The sequence below is a fragment of the Coregonus clupeaformis genome, chromosome 7 (assembly GCF_020615455.1).
Source record: "Coregonus clupeaformis isolate EN_2021a chromosome 7, ASM2061545v1, whole genome shotgun sequence".
Lineage (NCBI taxonomy): Eukaryota > Metazoa > Chordata > Actinopteri > Salmoniformes > Salmonidae > Coregonus > Coregonus clupeaformis.
In genome coordinates, this window is record NC_059198.1 from 18,327,524 (window position 1) to 18,342,770 (window position 15,247).

Genomic DNA, 15,247 nt, shown 5'->3' on the forward strand with positions numbered 1-15,247 from the left:
TGGTCTGATCTAAGAATAGAGTCCTCTGAAACCACCCTGAAACTCCCAGGTGGAACCAGCTGCCTCAGAGTCGTCATGACGCCATGAACGTCAACAGCAGAGAGAGAGAGGAGAGAGAGAGAGAGAGAGAGAAGAGACTGAGAGCGAGAGAGTGGACAGTTTGAAATAAGGCAGGGTTTTACTTCCCACTGTCTCTCCAGAAATGGACTGGCCATAGGGCAGTTAGGGCGAATGCCAGATGGACTGGTCCATATTTAGCCCAGTGGGCCGGTCTAAATTGGGGGTTTTGCACAGAATTATCATTATTTTGCTAATAATGGGGTCCTCAAGGAAAAAACATAGCCCGTGTGTTAGAAATGCCTAGGCCGATTACTGCTCCCAGTCAGTCAACCTGAGTCACTCTTAAAGCTGCTTCTCAGTTTTAGTGAATCGACAGTCTCTTTATGTTGTTACACTGCAGAGTACCTATTCAACAAAAAACCCAATCACTTATGCTGTCCCTGGGTCAGATTTAAACCACAGATAGTGGGCCCTTAGTGGCCTGTCAGTGGAGGAGCCATTTTAATCACTTTTCTAGGGCCATCTAAAACACAGCTGATGTGGCTGCTGACTGATTCTGATGGATGGGGGGGGTGCTTGGAGATGCAGCATGCCATGTAATTTTCTCCCACCGTTCTGTCCTGGATAATCGGGTTGATGGACTGATGCTATTCCTCCTCCCAGGAAGCCAGGAAAAGAGAGGTGAGCTGAGGTCATTGTGAAGGTCTGAGTTCTGACTCCAGCATGGGAAGATACTAGTATGGGAGATGGGAGAGGGAGTGTGGCCTGTAAATTGAAGCCCATGTAGGATGTACACTCGTAGATTTATGACGTTGACCTTCACCCGCATTGACCTTCATCCATTTGATAAAATTGACTTTATAAATAAATGTGACTGTTCTTATCTTTGATTCACGTTTTGATATGGCAAGCAATATGGGGATGTATATACACAAAAATATTTAATGAGATATTTGTAAAGAAGAAATATGCAAATATATATATATATTTAGTTTATTTTCCATTTATTTGAGAGAAAAGGGGATAAGTAAAGTAACAAAAACATCTGTTTGAATGTAGAGACCATAAACTGAGGGATAGCTGTGTGATACCTACCATCTTGTTCCTGTAAAAATAACCATACCGGTTCCTTGTTTTTGAAACACTAACTAAAAAGGCAGTAAATTGTTAATATCTCGTGACCCCTTTCAGCACGCTACTTCCTGATCTACGCTCCCAGAGCCAGCAAATCCGCTGTCAGCTGTGTCGTCACTGTTGTCATGGCGATGGGGCAAATGGCAGCAGAACTGCATTCGCCGATACTAACCCACTCTCTGCATTTTCTCCCTTACTCGCCCTTAAATGTTTTTCTCTTGCTCAATCCCTCCCTCCTCTCCTCCCCTCTCTGTTTATACAACTCATCCCTATATGGCCCAGTGTTTTAGTATGCAGCCAGACAGGCACAGAGGTGGATATTGTAAACCGCACAGGGAGCCTGTGTGTTCTAAATGCTCTCTTGCCCGAGTACAGTGAGAGGTGTAAACACCATTATTCCTCTTTGCAGGCTATGTGTTAAGGCAAGGAGAACAGCTCTGTTCTAACCAGGTAGGGGAGAGTACCGCTAGTCTAGTCATGTCAGCTCTTCAGGAACTTGGCGATGAAGAAGCCGATAGTGTCCTTGTTGGCTCGGTGTGCGAGGGGGATTGGGGACTCTGGCTGTTCTGTGGGGCTGTCATCCTCTCCCCTGGCCTCGGCCGCGCTCCAGCCCAACTCAGGACTGAACCTCTGGAGAAGACGCAGCTGCTCAGGTGACAGGCCAGCTCCCAGCATGCCCTCTGCTCCGATGTGGGGCTCCTGAGAGAGACAGACACATTAGTTTTTTTTTTTGTGTGTGTGTGTGTGTGTGTGTGTGTTCATTTGTTACCTGAGGCTGTGTGTGTGTGTGTGTGTGTATTTGCATGCATGTGCTACCTGAGGCTGTAGTGTGAGGCAGGGGAAGGTGTTAAGGGCCCAGACCACCTGCCCCTCGTTCTCTGCCAGAGTCACCGTGCAGGTGCTGTACACCAGGATCCCACCTTTCTTCAGGAGCTGTACCGCCTGCCAATTATACACAAGACACACACATCAATGTCACACTCACAGTAAGCACTCTTTAACAGGCCCTCATCTCTCAATAGATAGACATCGCATTGTCGGAACGCCGGTGCATACACACACATTTACCTTACTGCGGTCTCTCCAGAGCCTAGATATTAAATGGCCTTAAGAAAACTCCAGTGGACACTGATGGAGCGCTTTGTGCCTCTGGGATAAGTGATGTGCTCACTATTGGACCCTAATCTCCCCACAGTAATCCATCTGCCGGCTATACTTAAGCTTTCCTTCAGAGTATAGCGGAGCCAAGCGCTCTGGAACAATCAAGCTTGGCCACACCGTCCTCTACTGGTCACGGCCAATGTTATGCGAGGTAAGCGTGTGTGCGAGCGTACATGCATGCATCTGACCATGTGTGTGACGCACCGTGTGGAAGAGCTTGCGCTGTAGAGGCTGGTAGGAGCAGATCTCCTTCAGGTTCCAGGTACAGGCCATGCTGGGTCTCTGGCCTAGACCGCTACAGGGAGCATCCAGCAGCACCCGGTCAAAACTCTGTGGAGGGAAGGGTGGACCTGAAAACAGGATGAAATGAAAGTATGCAGGTCTCTGAATTAGTAATCATGCTAGCCAAGTACAGAGGTGAGAATAACATTGAGCGCCAAAGTGGTGTCCATGTCTGCATTCTAAATGGCACCCTATTACCTACTGTATAGTGCACTATATAGGGAATTAAGGTGCCATTTGGGATGCATCCCATCAGTCACATTCTGTACCCTCAGTGTCCTGGGCCTGGTCAGTGCACACAGCCTTGATGCTGTTGAAGCAGTGGGCTTTGATGCAGTCCAGATGCAGCGCCTTGGCGTTCTGACGGATGCGCTCTACCTTGCCTATGATCTTATCCAGGGCCACTACCTCTCCCTGCAAGGGACAAACCAAGTGAGCAGCAAAGTTCAAAACAACATACCAGGCAGCAGTGGGGAAAAGAGCCCAACATTGCACAACAGCGCCACCTTGTGGAGAAGTAGATGTAATGTGCAAATAGAAACTTAAAGGGACATTTACTAATCTTCTTCATTTTGACAGACTACTTTAGAGGTCGGAAAACATCTCACAAACTTTGACCTGAAAGTGTAATATCCCTTTAATGCTGCAATGTGTAACTTTTTGGGCGACCCAACCAAAATCACATAGAAATGTGAGTTATAGCTCTGTCATTCCCATTGAAAGCAAGTCTAAGAAGTGGTAGATCCGTTCTATGTGACCTATTTCTATGCTTCCCGTTCTGAAGTTTTGTTTTTGTCTTTTACTTTCGGTTTTGTACACCAGCTTCAAAATATATTTCAAAGCGGTTTAGATGGTACAATGATTCTCTAGACTATCCTTGCTTGACTTGTCACACAATCTGAAATTAGGCAAACTATTACAATTTTAGCAACCAGGAAATGGCGAAGCAATTTCTGCATATTGTACCTTTAAATTCAAGGTCTTCAAAGCCCAGCAGAGCCCCCTGAAACCCCCCCACCCCCTACAGTCTCTCACCTGTCCCCCCATCAGGGCAGCTATATGGCAGGTCTTCCCCCCGGGGGCAGCACACATATCAAGGATGCGCTCTCCAGGACGGGGCCCCAGCACGTGACCGACCACCACTGATGGGAGGTTCTAGAGTCATAGAAAGAGACAGGGGAAAACAGAGCTCAGAGTAGGAGTGCTAATCTAGGATAAGTTTTGCTGCTCAGATCATAATGAATAAGATTCTATGGACAGGTGAGGACCTAGCACTCTAGACTGAAATGCTTTGTGGATACAGGCCCAGGTCCCCAATGTCTTATTTGTTGTGATCAAAATGGATTCTAAATCAGTACTTCTACTCTGAGATTCTTGATACATGAGATGCCCCTGATTCTGACTCATTCAGAGAATCTACTGCAGTCTCAAAAAACTGCTGTTCAAGAGGTACCTGTAGGAACGCCAGGCTGGGCAGTACCCCGTCGAAGGAGGGGCTCTGGTACAGGGGCTCTACCATCCGAATGCCAACACCCCTAGATGGGAAGAGAACAGTGACATTACTGCAAAATATAATAAAACCTGAGCATGTCTTACAGTTTAGGGCATGCTTTTTACTAGGACTAAATAATTCTGAACGCTGATATTGAGTATCATTGATATTGAGTATCTGCACATGCTTCATTCAATGAGGCTTGATCTGTATTAATTCTTTATTCAAATAGCAGCCATACTATTACCATGTTATTACCACTTTCTGATGTGCTGTAAAGTGCTACCCAAATATCAGCCCTATAACAGACTAGTGTAACACTGCTCTGAGAGAATTTTGTATAGAGATTCGAGACTTAAGCGTCTCTACCTACTTGACTGGTTCATCTGAGCAGAAGATGTTGGAGCGGTCCATTTCAGCGACTCCATTTCCCACAAACACTCTCTTTCCCTTAAAGTCCTTGTTCCCCCGTGTGCACTTCCCCTCCAGGTCCGAGAACACAGACACCGCATCGCCTGTCTTCATGACTGAGACAGTCAGAGAATGATCAGGCAACAGGTTTATGAGTTAATACTCTTTTACTAGACTGATGATAACAGTTCTAACACAATTTTAGTATCACAACATTGATATGTACACCACATCCCCTGTCTTCATGACTGAGACCAAACACACCACTATTATTATACCTCTAGTCCAGGCTATAATGTTTATTCACAAAACTATTGTTTTACTAGACTGCTGATAACAGTTCATCTGTTGTGAACGCAACTAGTATCACAACATTGACGTACTTTCCATTCAAATAATTGAAGAAGAACTCAAGGTCTACCAAATCGCTCCGGTCAAAGGCTCCAATGGCAACTAAGGAAGTCTGAAGAAAAAGTGTGCTGTCCTTGGTTTGTAGTTGAAGTGCATGAAGTTATCTTACACTTGGGTGTGGCGAGGATCCCTGGGGCGAAGACGTGCGCGCCCCTCAGAACAGCACTGCCACACTGAGCTCCTACTATGACCTCAGAGCTGAGCTGGACCACAGGCCTGAGGTCAGAGCGCAAAGTCAAGGGGTGGTAAAACACATTCACATACCGCTTATATGCTATGGTTACATCCCAAATGCCACCCTATTCCCTATCTACTGCACAATTTTTTTTACCAGTCCCTAGGGAATAGGGTGCCATTTGGGATGCAGAATATCTCTCTCTTTCACACACAAGGGTGATGAACAGCGCTAAAGATCAGAGGTACCACTTATATGCTATCATCACACATACATACCAACAGCAGCAAAGTAATAATTATTGGAAAGATTAAGAGCAGAAGAGAACCTTATCATGGCATTGTTAGCAATTGTTGGTTTATGAGGGCTTTCTTTGTGTCTTTTTGTTCTGTTGTTGATTTGGTTACATAGTATAATGTCAAACCCAATGTGCATAGTGTTTTTGCATAGCGAGTTAAGCTAAGAAACCTGTTATTTCTGCTGTAGTTCTATAAAATAATGTGTAGTTGTGGCCATGGTGGGAGTGATTTTGGAGAGGGTTTGGGATTTTTCTAAGCTCTGGTCCAGGGAGTTACACGCGGCTTGCTGACCCTGAAGGCTCAGCGTCAGAAAGCTGCGTGCAAAGCCCTGGACCAGAGTTACAATTTTTCCACCTGTAAAGACTGTTTTTCCCTCTGTGGAGTGGCCTCATACACTACATGACCAAAAGTATGTGGACACCTGCACGTCGAAAATCTCATTCCAAAATCATGGGCATTATTATGGAGTTGGTCCCCCCTTTGCTGCTATAACATCCTCCACTCTTCTGGGAAGGCTTTCCACTAGATGTTGGAACATTGCTGTGGGGACTTGCTTCCTATCAGCCACAAGAGCATTAGTGAGGTTGGGCACTTAGGGCGATTAGGCCTGGCTCGCATTTAGCGTTCCAATTCATCCCAAAGGTGTTCGATGGGGTTGAGATCAGGGCTCTGTGCAGGCCAGTCAAGTTCTTCCACATCAATCTCGACAAACCATTTCATGTTTTGTGCACGGGGCATTGTCATGATGAAACAGGAAAGGGCCTTCCCCAAACTACCACAAAGATGGAAGCACAGAATCGTCTAGAATGTCATTGTCAATGTCAGGGATGTAGCTCAGTTGGTAGAGCATGGTGTTTGCAACGCCAGGGTTGTGGGTTCGATTCCCACGGGGGTATGAAAAATAAATAAATAAATGTATGCACTCACTAACTGTAAGTCGCTCTGGATAAGAGCGTCTGCTAAATGACTTAAATGTAAATGTATGCTGTAGCATTCTCCCATTTTGTGAGCTTGTGTGGCCTACCACTTTGCGGCTGAGCTGTTGTTGCTCCTAGACATTTCCACTTCACCATAACAGCACTTACAGTTGACCGGGGCAGCTCTAGCATGGCAGAAATTTGACAAACTGAATTGTTGGAAAGATGGCATCCTATGACGGTGCCACGTTGAAAGTCACTGAGCTCTTCAGTAAGGCCATTCTACTGCCAATGTTTGTCTATGGAGATTGCATGTCTGTGTGCTCGATTTTATACACCGGTCAGCAACGGGTGTGGCTGAAATAGCCTAATCCAATCATTTGAAGGGGTGTCCACATATACAGTGGGGAAAAAAGTATTTAGTCAGCCACCAATTGTGCAAGTTCTCCCACTTAAAAAGATGAGAGGCCTGTAATTTTCATCATAGGTACACGTCAACTATGACAGACAAATTGAGAAACTAAAATCCAGAAAATCACATTGTAGGATTTTTAATGAATTTATTTGCAAATTATGGTGGAAAATAAGTATTTGGTCACCTACAAACAAGCAAGATTTCTGGCTCTCACAGACCTGTAACTTCAAGAGAACCCTCTGTCCTCCACTCGTTACCTGTATTAATGGCACCTGTTTGAACTTGTTATCAGTATAAAAAAGACACCTGTCCACAACCTCAAACAGTCACACTCCAAACTCCACTATGGCCAAGACCAAAGAGCTGTCAAAGGACACCAGAAACAAAATTGTAGACCTGCACCAGGCTGGGAAGACTGAATCTGCAATAGGTAAGCAGCTTGGTTTGAAGAAATCAACTGTGGGAGCAATTATTAGGAAATGGAAGACATACAAGACCACTGATAATCTCCCTCGATCTGGGGCTCCACGCAAGATCTCACCCCGTGGGGTCAAAATGATCACAAGAACGGTGAGCAAAAATCCCAGAATCACACAGGGGGACCTAGTGAATGACCTGCAGAGAGCTGGGACCAAAGTAACAAAGCCTACCATCAGTAACACACTACGCCACCAGGGACTCAAATCCTGCAGTGCCAGACGTGTCCCCCTGCTTAAGCCAGTACATGTCCAGGCCCGTCTGAAGTTTGCTAGAGTGCATTTGGATGATCCAGAAGAGGATTGGGAGAATGTCATATGGTCAGATGAAACCAAAATATAACTTTTTGGTAAAAACTCAACTCGTCGTGTTTGGAGGACAAAGAATGCTGAGTTGCATCCAAAGAACACCATACCTACTGTGAAGCATGGGGGTGGAAACATCATGCTTTGGGGCTGTTTTTCTGCAAAGGGACCAGGACGACTGATCCGTGTAAAGGAAAGAATGAATGGGGCCATGTATCGTGAGATTTTGAGTGAAAACCTCCTTCCATCAGCAAGGGCATTGAAGATGAAACGTGGCTGGGTCTTTCAGCATGACAATGATCCCAAACACACCACCCGGGCAACGAAGGAGTGGCTTCGTAAGAAGCATTTCAAGGTCCTGGAGTGGCCTAGCCAGTCTCCAGATCTCAACCCCATAGAAAATCTTTGGAGGGAGTTGAAAGTCTGTGTTGCCCAGCGACAGCCCCAAAACATCACTGCTCTAGAGGAGATCTTCATGGAGGAATGGGCCAAAATACCAGCAACAGTGTGTGAAAACCTTGTGAAGACTTACAGAAAACGTTTGACCTGTGTCATTGCCAACAAAGGATATATAACAAAGTATTGAGAAACTTTTGTTATTGACCAAATACTTATTTTCCACCATAATTTGCAAATAAATTTATTTAAAATCCTACAATATGATTTACTGGATTTTTTTTTTTTTCATTTTGTCTGTCATAGTTGACGTGTACCTATGATGAAAATTACAGGCCTCTCTCATCTTTTTAAGTGGGAGAACTTGCACAATTGGTGGCTGACTAAATACTTTTTTTCCCCACTGTATATACAGTACCAGTCAAAAGTTTGGACACACCTACTCATTCAAGGGTTTTTCTTTATTTTTACTATTTTCTACATTGTAGAAAAATAGTGAAGAAATCAAAACTATGAAATAACTCATATGGAATCATGTAGTAACCAAAAAAAGTGTTAAACAAATCAAAATATATTTTTGGGTCATTGTCCTGTTGAAAAACAAATGATAGTCCCACTAAGCCCAAACCAGATGGGAAGGTGTATCGCTGCAGAATGCTGTGGTAGCCATGCTGGTTAAGTGTGCCTTGAATTCTAAATAAATCACAGACAGTGTCATCAGCAAAGCGCCCCCACACCATCCCACCTCCTCCATGCTTCACTGTGGAAACCACACATGCGGAGATCATCCGTTAACCTACTCTGCGTCTCACAAAGACATGGCGATTGGAACCAAAAATCTCACATTTGGACCGAAGGACAGATTTCCACCGGTCTAATGTCCATTGCTTGTGTTTCTTGGCCCAAGCAAGTCACTTCTTATTATTGGTGTCCTTTAGTAGTGGTTTCTTTGCAGCAATTCGACCATGAAGGCCTGATTCAAGCAGTCTCCTCTGAACAGTTGATGTTGAGATGTGTCTGTTACTTGAACTCTGTGAAGCATTTATTTGGGCTGCAATCTGAGGTGCAGTTAATTGCCGATTTGAGGCTGGTAACTCTAATGAACTTATACTCTGCAGCAGAGGTAACTCTGGGTCTTCCTTTCCTGTGGCGGTCCTCATAAAAGCCAGTTTCATCATAGACTTGATGGTTTTTGCGATTGCACTTGAAGAAACTTTCAAAGTTCTTTAAATTTTCCAGATTGACTGACCTTCATGTCTTAAAGTAATGATGGACTGTCATTTCTCTTTGCTTATTTGAGCTGTTCTTGCCATAATATGGACTTGGTCTTTTACCAAATAGGGCTATCTTCTGTTTACCACACCTACCTTGTCACAACACAACTGATTGGCTCAAACGCATGAAGAAGGAAAGAAATTCCACAAATTAACTTTTAACAAGGCACACCTGTTAATTGAAATGCATTCCAGGTGACTACCTCATGAAGCTGGTTGAGAGTGTGCAAAGCTGTCATCAAGGCAAAGGGTGGCTACTTTGAATAATCTCAAATATATTTTGATTTGTTTAACACTTTTTTGGTTAATACATGATTCCATGTGTTATTTCATAGTTTTGATGTCTTCACTATTATTCTACAATGTAGAAAATAATTTAAAAAAAGAAAAACCCTGGAATGAGTAGGTGTGTCCAAACTTTTGACTGGTACTGTGTGTGTGTGTATATATATATATACATACATACATACATACATACACACACACACACACACACACACATATACATACATACACACACACACAGCTCAAAAAAATAAAGGGAACACATCCTAGATCTGAATGAATTTAATAATCTTATTAAATACTTTTTTATTTACATAGTTGAATGTGCTGACAACACAATCACACAAAAATTATCAATAGAAATCAAATTTATCAACCCATGGAGGTCTGGATTTGGAGTCACACTCAAAATTAAAGTGGAAAACCACACTACAGGCTGATCCAACTTTGATGTAATGTCTTTAAAACAAGTCAAAATGAGGCTCAGTAGTGTGTGTGGCCTCCACGTGCCTGTATGACCTCCCTACAATGCCTGGGCATGCTCCTGATGAGGTGGCGGATGGTCTCCTGAGGGATCTCCTCCCAGACCTGGACTAAAGCATCCGCCAACTCCTGGACAGTCTGTGGTGCAACGTGGCGTTGGTGGATGGAGCGAGACATGATGTCCCAGATGTGCTCAATTGGATTCAGGTCTGGGGAACAGGCAGGCCAGTCCATAGCATCAATGCCTTCCTCTTGCAGGAACTGCTGACACACTCCAGCCACATGAGGTCTAGCATTGTCTTGCATTAGGAGGAACCCAGGGCCAACCGCACCAGCATATGGTCTCACAAGGGGTCTGAGGATCTCATCTCGGTACCTAATGGCAGTCAGGCTACCTCTGGCGAGCACATGGAGGGCTGTGCGGCCCCCCAAAGAAATGCCACCCCACACCATGACTGACCCACCGCCAAACCGGTCATGCTGCAGGATGTTGCAGGCAGCAGAACGTTCTCCACGGCGTCTCCAGACTCTGTCACGTCTGTCACGTGCTCAGTGTGAACCTGCTTTCATCTGTGAAGAGCACAGGGCGCCAGTGGCAAATTTGTCAATCTTGGTGTTCTCTGGCAAATGCCAAACGTCCTGCACGGTGTTGGGCTGTAAGCACAACCCCCACCTGTGGACGTCGGGCCCTCATACCACCCTCATGGAGTCTGTTTCTGACCGTTTGAGCAGACATGCACATTTGTGGCCTGCTGGAGGTCATTTTGCAGGGCTCTGGCAGTGCTCCTCCTTGCACAAAGGCGGAGGTAGCGGTCCTGCTGCTGGGTTGTTGCCCTTCTACGGCCTCCTCCACGTCTCCTGATGTACTGGCCTGTCTCCTGGTAGCGCCTCCATGCTCTGGACACTACGCTGACAGACACAGCAAACCTTCTTGCCACAGCTCGCATTGATGTGCCATCCTGGATGAGCTGCACTATCTGAGCCACTTGTGTGGGTTGTAGACTCAGTTTCATGCTACCACTAGAGTGAAAGCACTGCCAGCATTCAAAAGTGACCAAAACATCAGCCAGGAAGCATAGGAACTGAGAAGTGGTCTGTGGTCACCACCTGCAGAACCAGTCCTTTATTGGGGGTGTCTTGCTAATTGCCTATAATTTCCACCTGTTGTCTATTCCATTTGCACAACAGCATGTGAAATGTATTGTCAATCAGTGTTGCTTCCTAAGTGGACAGTTTGATTTCACAGAAGTGTGATTGACTTGGAGTTACATTGTGTTGTTTAAGTGTTCCCTTTATTTCTTTGAGCAGTGTGTATATATATATATATATATACAGTGGGGAGAACAAGTATTTGATACACTGCCGATTTTGCAGGTTTTCCTACTTACAAAGCATGTAGAGGTCTGTAATTTTGATCATAGGTACACTTCAACTGTGAGAGACGGAATCTAAAACAAAAATCCAGAAAATCACATTGTATGATTTTTAAGTAATTAATTTGCATTTTATTGCATGACATAAGTATTTGATACATCAGAAAAGCAGAACTTAATATTTGGTACAGAAACCTTTGTTTGCAATTACAGAGATCATACGTTTCCTGTAGGTCTTGACCAGGTTTGCACACACTGCAGCAGGGATTTTGGCCCACTCCTCCATACAGACCTTCTCCAGATCCTTCAGGTTTCGGGGCTGTCGCTGGGCAATACGGACTTTCAGCTCCCTCCAAAGATTTTCTATTGGGTTCAGGTCTGGAGACTGGCTAGGCCACTCCAGGACCTTGAGATGCTTCTTACGGAGCCACTCTTTAGTTGCCCTGGCTGTGTGTTTCTGGTCATTGTCATGCTGGAAGACCCAGCCACGACCCATCTTCAATGCTCTTACTGAGGGATGAGGTTGTTGTCCAAGATCTCGCGATACATGGCCCCATCCATCCTCCCCTCAATACGGTGCAGTCGTCCTGTCCCCTTTGCAGAAAAGCATCCCCAAAGAATGATGTTTCCACCTCCATGCTTCACGGTTGGGATGGTGTTCTTGGGGTTGTACTCATCCTTCTTCTTCCTCCAAACATGGCGAGTGGAGTTTAGACCTAAAAGCTATATTTTTGTCTCATCAGACCACATGACCTTCTCCCATTCCTCCTCTGGATCATCCAGATGGTCATTGGCAAACTTCAGACGGGCCTGGACATGCGCTGGCTTGAGCAGGGGGACCTTGCGTGCGCTGCAGGATTTTAATCCATGACGGCGTAGTGTGTTACTAATGGTTTTCTTTGAGACTGTGGTCCCAGCTCTCTTCAGGTCATTGACCAGGTCCTGCCGTGTAGTTCTGGGCTGATCCCTCACCTTCCTCATGATCATTGATGCCCCACGAGGTGAGATCTTGCATGGAGCCCCAGACTGAGGGTGATTGACCGTCATCTTGAACTTCTTCCATTTTCTAATAATTGCGCCAACAGTTGTTGCCTTCTCACCAAGCTGCTTGCCTATTGTCCTGTAGCCCATCCCAGCATTGTGCAGGTCTACAATTGTATCCCTGATGTCCTTACACAGCTCTCTGGTCTTGGCCATTGTGGAGAGGTTGGAGTCTGTTTGATTGAGTGTGTGGACAGGTGTCTTTTATACAGGTAACGAGTTCAAACGTGCAGTTAATACAGGTAGTGAGTGGAGAGCAGAAGGGCTTCTTAAAGAAAAACTAACAGGGCTGTGAGAGCGGGAATTCTTACTGGTTGGTAGGTGATCAAATATGCAATAAAATGCAATTTAATTACTTAAAAATCATACAATGTGATTTTCTGGATTTTTGTTTTAGATTCCGTCTCTCACAGTTGAAGTGTACCTATGATAAAATTTACAGACCTCTACATGCTTTGTAAGTAAGAAAACCTGCAAAATCGGCAGTGTATCAAATACTTGTTCTCCCCACTGTATATATAGTTTATTTGGCTGACATTTTGCAAGCATTCCTGACATACCTTGGGCCGATGACAGGAAGAAGCAGCACATCTGGAATGTGTGGGTGGGGGAGAATGGTAATGGAAATGTCTTCAGACTGAGAGTCACACCTCTGCTGCTGCAAGAACAGAGACAGCAGGGTTAGAAGAGCTCACACTGAGGTGTCAACACACAGAAAACAGTGTTGACTATCATAAATGTATAGACACACAGTCAGACATGAATGCTCTCACATAGCATACCCACCAGGACAAAGAAAACCTTTAGCAATAAAAAACACAATCTAAGTTAAGTTCAGGCAACACTGCTCCATAGACACATGTCCACCATGGCTGTGGCCTGATTCTCCACCCTTTTCCGAAAGTGTGCATTTGCACCCTGTCATGTATTTAAAAGCATTGGATTGGTGTAAGCATTGGCTGGAGGGAGTTTCCACCATTGTTAAATCCATGACTGCTGATGTAAAAAGGGCTTTATAAATACATTTAATGTATTGATTGATTGATGACGGAGAGTGAGAAACTGTGCAAACACACTTCGGTAGAAGGGAATAAACTCAGTCCATCTGTCTCTCACACTATAGCCTAGAAGGAGCATTGAACTTAAGCACATTTCAGTTAATGTATTCCAATTAATAAATCCCACTGTCACAAGTCACCAACACAGAATGCAGACTGCCCCCCACCTGTTTGAGTTCCTCCCCAAGCCTCTGTTGGATCTCCTCCAGGGGAGCCAGGTGAGTGCTGGCCCGCACACAGGTCAAGGCAGGCGGGTGGGACAGGCAGGAGAGTAGCCTCTGGAACCTCTGCTCCGCCTCTCCCTGACTCACTGCAGCCAACACCTGCACCCAAACATAGGACAGGGGATGTCAGGTTCGAGCAGCTGAACATTACTTCTCTCTTTCAACAGATCCTTTTTGGGTGACACTTGAACTTCAGGGCCCATATTCATAAAGTATCTCAGAGTAGATCTAGGATCAGGGCCTCCCTTTCCATAACATTTGGATTCATTATTATCTAAAAGGCCAAAGTGATCCTTGATCAGCAATGCTACTCTGAGAAGCAGGATAAATACAGGTCCATATATCTGTACATAACTAGATGAGATCTGATAAAGTGCAAGTAAAAGCTTAGGTGTCATTTAGAAATAACAATAAACTTGCATCTAGTAGAAGTCAACCAACGTCCTCAATGTTCAAACAAGAACAAGAACATTAATGTAGTCACTGTCAAAACAATGAACACAAACAGATTAATTAGTGTGTGTGCTAGGTGCATTTTGGAACGAGGGTGTATTTACATACATTGTATTGGGTTTGGGGGGGATTGAGAGAAAATATCTAAAGGATCGTATTATTAAACAGACTTTCCAAACGTGGGTATGTTATAGAACCCACTTAATCTCTGCTTAGCTCATATCAAAATAAACGTCCCCCACAAGTTATTCATTTTTTCTCCACATATGGCGCACGTGTGGGACTTTTATTTTGACATGAGGTAAGCAGAGTGGAAGTGGATCTACAACAGATCTGGCTTGGAAACTCTTTAATAATACAATCCTTTAGATATTTTGTTTCAAATTTCCCCCCTCATAATAACCAACCGTCCTGCCCACCGGCACAGTAAGTTTAAATGGAATTGTATTTCACTTCAGGCTTTTGTGCAACCCAATACAATTGAAAGCAACGCTAGTGTGTGTAAATACATCCGCGTTGTTAAATGCCCCTGTGTGTGTGTGTGTGTGTAGCAGGTAAGGGAACCCCACCTCCTTGTTTATGAAGACATTCCTCAAGTAATCATGAACTTCTGGCTTCAAAGCAATTATTGGGAAAATTGACATTTCTTCTGGTATTGGTTATGGCAATTTGAAGGTGGAAAAATACACCTATTTCGACCTGAGATGTAACATAGAGAAATTAAAGTTATTGTTAATTACTGCATACATTCCCCTGAAATTGTCAATACCTGACCATCATTCTTGATGACGGGAGACTTGGGAGTGAAGAGGCTAGTAGTATTGTCGGTGATATGAAGACATCAAACGCATAAGCTTCTTTGCGACGCCATTACTTGCATGTTGCTTGCATGAAGTATTGATTAAAAGTACGTTTGTGTGCATAATGTAAAGGTGAAAAGCGTTTTACGAATCAGTTTCCATGCTACTCACGTTACACTTTGGGGTGAAGGCTCTTCGTAGGGCATTTCCTCATACGTCATTAACATGTGTTTTTATCGTAATGTTGGGAGTTGTAGTTCTTTTGGGGCAATCTAATTGCATTTTATATTTTAGTCATTTAGCAGACGCTCTTATCCAGAG

The 15,247-nt window shown here is 44.4% G+C and overlaps 1 protein-coding gene across 4 annotated transcripts; it reads right to left on the reverse strand.

Moving 5' to 3' along the window:
* Window positions 1-1,039: 1,039 nt before the first annotated feature.
* nsun6 (NOP2/Sun RNA methyltransferase 6) lies at window positions 1,040-15,158 on the reverse strand. 4 transcript variants are annotated; one of them, XM_041881138.2, is made up of 12 exons: window positions 15,098-15,158; window positions 14,696-14,825; window positions 13,617-13,772; window positions 12,952-13,046; window positions 5,061-5,167; window positions 4,503-4,656; window positions 4,091-4,172; window positions 3,673-3,792; window positions 2,907-3,051; window positions 2,560-2,705; window positions 2,011-2,136; window positions 1,040-1,893 (listed from the first exon to the last, which is right to left on the reverse strand). In XM_041881138.2, exons 2-12 carry the CDS (start codon window positions 14,768-14,770, stop codon window positions 1,675-1,677), a joined length of 1,425 nt encoding a protein of 474 aa, XP_041737072.2. In that variant the 5' UTR covers window positions 14,771-14,825; window positions 15,098-15,158; the 3' UTR covers window positions 1,040-1,674. The 4 variants fall into 4 exon arrangements, with proteins under 4 accessions (XP_041737072.2, XP_041737071.2, XP_041737074.1 ...); XM_041881137.2 differs by having other exon boundaries at window positions 12,952-13,049; XM_041881140.2 differs by lacking the exons at window positions 5,061-5,167; window positions 14,696-14,825; window positions 15,098-15,158 and having other exon boundaries at window positions 12,952-13,049; window positions 13,617-13,704.
* Between the last annotated feature and the right edge of the window lie 89 nt (window positions 15,159-15,247).

Bases quoted from the DNA above. Each gene is read 5' to 3' on its own strand.
- nsun6 (XM_041881137.2), bottom strand. From the start codon at position 14,770: ATGTCAATTTTCCCAATAATTGCTTTGAAGCCAGAAGTTCATGATTAC. The intron at 13,050-13,616 runs GTGGGGGGCAGT...CTGTTCTTGCAG, and splicing joins TTGGGGAGGAACTCAAACAG to CAGCAGAGGTGTGACTCTCA. The intron at 4,657-5,060 runs GTAAGATAACTT...TGACTGTCTCAG, and splicing joins GATCCTCGCCACACCCAAGT to TCATGAAGACAGGCGATGCG.